At 36.0% G+C, this 8,982-nt stretch overlaps 1 protein-coding gene across 3 annotated transcripts; it reads right to left on the reverse strand.

The window, feature by feature from the left end:
• Positions 1-329: 329 nt before the first annotated feature.
• On the reverse strand, positions 330-8,770 carry rer1 (retention in endoplasmic reticulum sorting receptor 1). Of its 3 annotated transcripts, XM_042408487.1 has the most exons (8): positions 8,604-8,768; positions 6,598-6,679; positions 5,594-5,698; positions 4,882-4,978; positions 4,052-4,130; positions 2,939-3,074; positions 2,307-2,361; positions 330-843 (listed from the first exon to the last, which is right to left on the reverse strand). In XM_042408487.1, exons 2-8 carry the CDS (start codon positions 6,676-6,678, stop codon positions 833-835), a joined length of 564 nt encoding a protein of 187 aa, XP_042264421.1. In that variant the 5' UTR covers position 6,679; positions 8,604-8,768; the 3' UTR covers positions 330-832. The 3 variants fall into 3 exon arrangements, with proteins under 3 accessions (XP_042264421.1, XP_042264419.1, XP_042264420.1); XM_042408485.1 differs by having other exon boundaries at positions 330-2,361; positions 8,604-8,770; XM_042408486.1 differs by lacking the exon at positions 8,604-8,768 and adding an exon at positions 8,172-8,319 and having other exon boundaries at positions 330-2,361.
• Between the last annotated feature and the right edge of the window lie 212 nt (positions 8,771-8,982).

Here is an 8,982-nt window from a genome sequence, read left to right on the forward strand (position 1 = left end):
GGAAGTTATGCTTGAAATGGAAGGTTAAAGGTAATGGCAGCATAGTAATCGCTAGTACTTGTGAGTGGTCTGTTTTGATGGTGCACATTAATTCAATTTAATTTGCAGTCATTTCACTGTTGTGCTTTGCATTGTCTCTTTCTTGTATTTCTCTGAATTTTAAAGGGTTTGAGTGTTAAAATTAAGTCAATCATAAATTGTACTGAAATAGATTCTAGGAGGAAACAAAGGTGTATTGCCACCTTGGGCCCAGATCAGTTTTTTTTGTTTGTTGTTCCTTTAACTCCCTCCCATTAATTTCTACAAAATATGAAGCAAAGACACATATGTACTGTTTCAAGGGACACAGCCTCTTTAATAGCATTTGGAGTGAAAAAATTACACTTAAGTTATTAAAATCAAGGTTTTTTTCATAACTGTAGCACAAGAAAACAATAACATGCAATCCATGAGAAACATATTTAATCAATCAAATCAAGAACCCAATTAACCAGTTCTGCTGTCATCAATTTCAACTGAAATGGATTTTAACACTTGTAAATAGTATGGTGGTTGGAAGAAAAAATAAAAATAATCTCAAAAGAAAATTCATGTTTTAAAATATATATATATATATATACACAAATCCTCCAGACAACCCTTTGAAACATCAACTTTTTACAGGAAAATGTTTTGATCCCTTACTACAGTGCTGATCAAAGTTCAGTAATGACAGAAAATCCCCAGCATTGATAAAAATGAAGAAAAAAAATTACAGGGTTATAGAAAAGAAAGTGTGATCGCCACCCACTTCATCCATTTGTTATAATAAAAGCTCTCAATCTCAGTTTTCTTATGTTTCCTCTGCAAAAGAAAGAGAACAACAGTTTGCTTGGAATGACTATATTTACCATAAATTTTTTCAAAGTAAACACAAATTATAAAGGAGTACAACAGCTAGTCTACACAAATCAAATGGGCCTCAAGCTTTGAAACACAGATGGATAAATGTTTCAAAGAGAAAAGGTCAGCTGGGTTAACATGTAACTGCTTGACTATTACCTCAGATTATACCCTGTTATGAATTGGACTTGAATACTGGGTGTGCACTTTGAAGACAAGGTGCGTTTTCAATAATTTTCCACATAATGGTGTAAAAATCTGAGGTAAAGCAAATTCATAGACTTGCCATTTCAAGCAAAATGTCCCCTAAAATGATTGAATTTCATTTATTGGGGTGCTCAATGACACAGTATCCCATCTGCCAGTCTCTACAATGGTGTCAAATCAGAAATAACTGATTTTAAAAAAGGTAGACTACAGGCTACAGGAGACTAAATAGGTTGGGGTTAGTGACACTCGTCCTGAATTATGCATCCAATGATGTGGTGGGTGAGTGAGGATTCAAATTTAGGCAATGATAATCATCCATACTGGCGCTTGCTACACTGGTTATGCCAGTGAGAATCAGGTAATACACAGAATTTTATTTGTAGCCGATTCAAGTTTTATACAGATCAATCAAAAATCATTTATCGTGAGTGTAATCATTTCAAGACATGAATTATAATAGGTGCCTGTCATGAATGCAAATTCAAGTGAAATGTGACTAATTTCTCCAAAGTGTCTGCATTTTCTACAGGCTGAGATTCTTGTAAGCCAGAGCAGCAGCAACACACTTTTATCACAACTTTTCAACTTGAAGACTGTTGTATTTCCTTCAAATTTAATCTTACACATCTAATCATGTTATTTTGCTACTAACACTACTGACTTTCAATAAAGAACGTGTTACAAATGAGTAGGTAACAATATATTAATCAAAAGTTGGCCAATTTATTCACTTGGGACAGTGAGATGTACTGAAATAACCTTCATTGATAAAAAAAAATATATATATATATATAACTGCAATTTTTTTCAGTGTGGTTCATTCTTGATGACTTTATACTTACCCCGTGGGGTTAAAAAGGCAAAAGGCAGCACTCAGTCTCATCTACTACTGAACAAATGTAGACCAATTCTAAAATGAGGATCAAAGTCCTCTCCCTACCCCTTAATAGACAAAGGCAATATTTCCAGACTAATTTGATCCGTGCTGCTCATATCATCTTACAACACTGTCAACCATGGATCAAAATTTTTATTTTTTACATTATGTTCTCATGTTACTGTCCCCCTTACAAAAAAAACAAAAAACAAAACAAAAAAAAATCTCTAACCCGTGTCACTCCCCACTAGCTGTGACTGATAAATTTCAAATGAGAGGGAGGGGATGGTAAGTGGGAGTTTTTAACTAGCAAAAGCTTTCCCTGTGTCGTCCTTGCCTTTGTATGTCCTCTTCCCATGTGTGAAGGGTAGGTATCTGTACTTGATCATATGCTAGAGAAGGCAGGAAAGAAAAAAAGAGGAGAATTAGCATGAAGTATTTCTAGGGTTTGCTCAAACATTTCTACCAACTTAACCCATGTGATGGAGTAGCAAAAAAATTATCAGGTAAATAAAAAAGAGAACAAATAAACACTTAAAACTAAGTATTTATGTATGAAAATAAAACAGATGCACTGTATATAAAGGGTGGACACAATAACAAACATTTGTACAATATAACGCACTCAAATAAAACAACCCTTCAATAAATGTGACCTTTATGATTGTTAAGATGTTCAGTATTGGTAAAAGCTTTGTCAGAAGGGCATTGAGTCATTTCTACTTTAATTTTTTGGAATGCATTATATAGTCTGGAGTTCCTGACATTTTATAAAGCTCTTGTGCACGGTGCATGATGAATAGATTTGCTTCTCTCCTTTTGCACATGCAACAAACAATAGATGTTCTGTCTAATCCAAAGAGCACTTTTTGGATAACCTGCAATGTTTGCATTACACTGTGACTCCAGTACAGCCACAGTATCCATGTATACAGTGTATGTGTATGTAAGTCAATGTATGCTTTTTACCTTGATCTGCCTCTTCATGGTAATGCAGAAGAGCATGATGAAGTACATTACAAGTATAGGCCAGAACACTGGCACATTGAAGGCTTCAAAAAATGTGCAAATCATGGCGATGACGATGCCTTTTGTCGCCGAATGCCTGGTAAGAAAAGTAACAAAAGTTAAATACAACATAACCACATTGGTGACATTGAGGAAGCATGAGTCAACAACATTATCAACTCTAACTCTGTAACGTACTGCATATGTCATCTATATATGTCTAGACTCTAAAGGATAGACACTAATTGAATTTGTGATCAGTGTGGGGAGAATAATGTGCAGTGCAAAACATGACATAAATCCACACTGGAACATCTGTAAATTGTAGCTACAGACAATAACCTGGGTTACACTTTCTCCCTCTAAACTGCATGCACATCGGTCACATGCTGCACCAACCACCACCACTAGTAAGTTCTCAACCTGTGAGAAACACTATGTTCAAATATATCTAATTTTCTCAAGTTTTATTAACTTAGTAAGTCTTAAAACAACTGATGAATGAACTGATCAGTACTCCTATAGTTATCTCACAGTTTTAAAAACTGGTCATTTATATTTTCAATTTGAAAAAACTCAAATGCTTTTGACAGTATAGAGATGAACCACACGGAAAGGGGAACTAAAGACTAGCTTTTAATAACACCTGGCAAATGTCATCCGTATGTTGACTGATGCAAAACACTTTCCTCTCTTCCTGCTTTAGTACACAAGAAAATGAATAAATGACAGTCAGGCAGTTAACAAAAAGTCAATGGTAGAACACAGAGAAATGTGGACTTGTCACAGTGAAAGTTTGTCAAGCCATGCTTACAAAAGTCTAATGACAAGTTTTTATATTTAATTTGTCTTTAGAAAAAGGTTATGATCTGTGGATGACAGGGATGAAGTAGAGATTAAGTTAAGATGAGGATGCATGCAAATACGGACCGATTTAACCCAATCTTTGGTTGACATTAAAATGAGTTCTGCATGACTTCTGTTTGGACGATACAGGTCATTCGAAAGAATATCATTTGCAATGACTCTGTGGATGAAAGTGAATAAGGCCCAGATGATGAGCTGGACTCTCACCAGAATTTGAATTCAGGCAACCTCCTGATGAAAGGGCGGAACTCCTCGTTCTGCTTGGTAGGAAGGGATGGGCCCTCATCTACAAAAAAAAGACAGAGTTGAGTGTATGAGGTGGTTAAAAAGGTGAAACCTTCAGTCATGAATCAGCATTAAGACCAACAATGTCCAAGCTAAAACATAAAAAACATTATCCGATCAAAAGTATTATTAGTATGTTTATGTTTTGATGACATTAGTCTGAAAAGTTTTCACAATCTGCAATTACAATGTATGTACAAAGGAAAGGCTTATAGAGGTCACAAAGTGGGTAAACTACTTTACTACTCTACTACTACAATAGTTTTTGGCAGTCACAGCTGCGATGTGTTAGTCTAAGAGATTGCTTGCTAATGAACAGTGTGGCTGCTACTGTGACATTTTATTTCTTTAGATGTTATGATAAAGTTTGACTTTGTGGATTAAGGGCTCTTTTCTTTGCCTGTCTGAATCCATTCATGTTAGCATTAAATTACACATTTCTAACCCAGCAATTCTTTAACAATAAATTTCAACTCCATCCTCAAATGTGAAAAATAGTATTCTGCTGTTTAATTGATTGTATTTACACTGAGAAATAATAAACAACATGTTGGTGCATGCCTGTGTTGTATATGAGAATGCATTCTTAGTAACATCTGATTTTACTTTGACCTTTGATGGAATTAATATTGAACAACAATTACGACTATTCAAAAGTGTGAATGAACAGACAGGTAATACCCCGAGAGGTAACCCACTGTCAAGTACACAACATGACCACCTCACAAATAACTGATTTTTGATCAACTTGCCTTCGTCAAGCAGTGAAGGATCCACTTTTGGCGATAGAAAAGCAATGAACAGGTTGAGATGGTAGATTCCCAAAGCGTAAGTTACTATATACCAACCCTGAAAAGCAGAATAAGAAACATCACCAAATTAAAAGGGTTCCTGGGCAGCCAGTAAACATGAAAGTGCTCCTTTGTTAGTAAGAACTACATACACAAATAAGCCAAAACATTTACATGGAAACAGGCAAGTAGACAAAATGTTTTAACACTGATATCACATACAGACAGTCAAATATGAACTATCATCTAAACACGTAATGCTAGAAGCATCAACTCCAACAACAAAAATTGTACAGTCACTGTCTTCTTGGAGTATCATCCAAGACAATCTTTTACCTTTGGTGAAAATGAGCAAAAAACAAACACAATGAGCCATAAATGTTATGCAATCCAGTACAACAACAGGACAAACTACTAGTTAAATAATCACTACAGGTGAATGAACACCTATTCACTGTGACAGTCTAAAACAATTGGACATTGTAAACTTCACAAAGTTAGTCTTTATTGCAAGGCAAGAGAATTTTTTTTTTTTTTTTTTTTTTTTTTTTTTTAAAATCAGTACCGCTTTTATTATGTCTGTTTATTAATGCAACTCTGATCACTTACATTTTCTGACTTCCCTGAGCAAATAATGACATAGAAAACTGGAAAAACAGAAATGAACAATTACCTGTAGTATGTACACTCTGATCATGTATACAGCAGTAAGTAGTAGAGTGACTGCCCATCGCACTGCATAGAATGGCGTTGACTTGTCTAGCCATGACTGATAGATCTGTTACAAAAATTCACAAAAGAAATGAAAGGCAGCCATGAGAGGTAAAGAATATTATCTATGAACAAGTAAGAAACAACCTTAAACAAAACAATGCAAACCTTTAAAAAAAAAAAAAAGCTGTCTCTCTTTCTCTTTCACTTTCACTTGTGGAGACACAGTACAGTGATACTGGACATTAATTAACTGAGCATGACTATTATTGTCTAAATTTCTACTTAACTGTAAGGGAATATATTTTGATTGACCAATATATTTGGATAAATCGATGACCACCTTCCCACTTAGAGTCAGGATGTACTGACCGCACTGCTGAGTACTGGGTAAAGAATACTTCTACTGAGTGACCATTTTAACTGCAAAGGACAGAAGACTATGTGCTTGGAAATAGGAAACTCAAGTAAAGTACAATACCAGAACACTCCTTATCTGCAATTCATGTAAAGACTAAAACTAAAAATACACACCACTGCAACTCACCTGTTTCCTTGATTCTACAAAAATAACTGGAAAACATCACCTGTGTGTTGTAAATGGCTTCCACTATGGTGTAAGCTTATGTTTGTAAGCGTGATATTTTTAGGAAAGTTGGAGAAACAGCAACGCTAGCTCTGCAACATTCCAGTACAAAAGCATTTCCTGAAATTGCCAACACCTACTGGCATGACTAATTAATTCAAAAGAAATGTCTTTAATCACCACCAGTTTAATTGGTACCTATTTAACATTTTATTAGCGAATCTGACTATTTTAACTTGTGTTAGCAATGTAATTAGACTTATTACTTAGTGATCACGAGATAAACAATCCAGTGTTTAGGCCAGAGTATGAAATTATTTAACTCCTAATCACTTAGATAATGATGATGATGTGTGTTATCTAAGTGATAATGACGTTACCTGTCCAATCCGTGTGAAAAAGGCAGAGACTACAGATGGTTTCCCATGGATCGACTCCCCAACACTGTCCCCTTCTGACATTCTGCAAGTGAAGACAAAGAAGATGTTTTGATTAGTGGTGCATGAATATAGGCTACTTGGGTAGTCTGACTAAAGTAGACTGTATAAGCTGCAGTGAGCAGTATCGTTATCATGCACAAGACTAGCATCTTCCAGCAAGAGGAAAGGCACACATTTCGAATTAATTTGTTGTTTATTGCAGTTTATAGTTATGTTTAAATTCTATAAAGTGAAATGTGGGTCTTTTTAAGTACCTGATTTCATTGGATTGGGGAAAAAAACTTGAATAAGATTCTCCTAAATTGGAAACATACAGTATGCACACCAGATCTCCACACTATAACATCTGATGTCTAATTTCTGGCTTCATCAATAATCATGATGCTGTGCTTCAAGCATGGAGAAATTATAAGAAAATTGTAATTGCATAATTTTCATGTTTTGTTTTAGTAGATGTTCAAAAATAAACTACTTTATGGTTTCAGGTGTTCAGGTGTTAGAATAATCTAGTTTCCTGTGAGGCCTTTACAAGAAAGTCTCAAGCACCCCAGTGGTTATGGGTGGTATTATGGCAGTTACAGATCAAATAATACCATAAAGTTTACTTTATTTGTTAGCATCTGTAGCGCTGTAAGTGGTCCCACAAAAAAATGACACAGAAGAGGACATAGATATTTCTTACTCCATGAAAAAGTACAGTAAATGGGTGTTCATCCAGGAAGACTAGTTAGGAAGGAAATGTACCTGCAGATATCTGTGATCAGTTTTATAAACAACCAGCCGTTTGAATCTGATAAGTACTCTTTCATCTGTGATGAGGTCAGTTCAGATGGTCAGCTGTCTGCCTATACCTTTATCTGTTAAGTACACACGACCGGTGAAGTGAAGACCAGAAATGATAACCAGGTTGATTACGGACAGGGGGAAATAACAGGAACAAAATCTCGTGGTACCTCTGTTAGAAATTAACAAGCGAAGTAAAGATTTTGTTGTAACTTAAATCTAACCGATGGCTCTATACAGTATTTAGGCTACTTTAACGTAGGACTTTACAGAGCTCCATTGACTTTGAACCGAGTAGATTCGCTCTTTCCTCCTTTTAAAATAGTTGGTGGTTTAGGGTTAGAAGTTGCAGATATTTGAATATCAACTGCACTGTGTTGCAGTAGCGGTCACAGCAGATTTTTACAATTCATTTTTGACGTGTAACATTAGCTAAGAAGGCAAGACCGTGTAGAACTGCTCTTGGTTATAGCTAACGTTAGCGTTAGCTGCATAACTAGCTAACAGGCTAAGGCAGCTGAGAAGGCAGCTAATAAGTCATATTTATCAAAACAGTATGGGGAAAACCATAACATAGCTAGGAACACAAATAATTACGTAAACAAATAATACTATTAATGTTATTAATGTTTCGTCAGTGATGTTATTTTCAAGTTACTAACGTTAGCTTACAAAGCAATCAAATAGCTAACTAGCCACCTAATTGTACATTGCCCTTCGGCCCAAATTACCGCTTGTATGGGTTATGTAGTTTCAGCAAAGCTTCAGTTCACCATTATCGACTCTGATGATGAATTTATGTAACTACATTTCCCACAACTCCAGCGTAGTGGATATTAGAGCCTGGGGAAAAGAATTGTAGTTCACGACTCACTCGATTCCCGTTGCAATATACGTACACCGGGATAACACTGAACTACAATTACTAGCAAGGAATCTTATATGTGACAACTCACTTCCGGAGATACAGTACTACGTTTCCAACGGCTTCACAGCTAGCAAGCTAGCCCAGTGAGAAATCACACTATTATTTAGTAATCGCATCAGCACCTACTGGATGATACAACCGTTGTGAAATGAATTTCTTTGTTTCAGTACGCTTCTGCAACCCTTGTCCGTGTTTGCTATTACAATAAAAATAATCAATCACAGTCTTTTCTTACCTGATACGGCCGCTGTGTCACTACCCGGCTCTACCTAGCTAGCTAAACTAGCCACCTCTCGTGCAAAGTGTGAACACGTCAGTACTTCCGCGAGCATTCGAACATACGATAGGCATGATAATAGAGCCCTGAAAACGATGACCGACTGAACCCGACTGAGCCCGACTAAACCCGAGCTTCGCTCAGAAGTCTCGAGCACACACGCCCATTCTCCATGGACGATATGCACGTCCCTACTCGGTAACAAAACTAAATAAATAATATTTTAATTTCAGTGCATGCCTTATTACATGATGCCTAAATTTGTGCTATACCACATACAATTAATCTTAGTGTTCATTCAAATAAAAACTCAAACTTTGATAAAGAGAGGCATCGA

Source organism: Thunnus maccoyii, chromosome 4, assembly GCF_910596095.1.
Source record: "Thunnus maccoyii chromosome 4, fThuMac1.1, whole genome shotgun sequence".
Lineage (NCBI taxonomy): Eukaryota > Metazoa > Chordata > Actinopteri > Scombriformes > Scombridae > Thunnus > Thunnus maccoyii.

Coding starts and splice junctions, on each gene's coding strand:
- rer1 (XM_042408485.1), bottom strand. CDS start 6,678: ATGTCAGAAGGGGACAGTGTTGGGGAGTCGATCCATGGGAAACCATCT. Junction 4,131..4,881: donor TCCTTCACTGCTTGACGAAG/GCAAGTTGATCA, acceptor TTTTTTTTGTAG/ATGAGGGCCCATCCCTTCCT. Junction 2,362..2,938: donor CCATGAAGAGGCAGATCAAG/GTAAAAAGCATA, acceptor TGCCTTCTCTAG/CATATGATCAAGTACAGATA.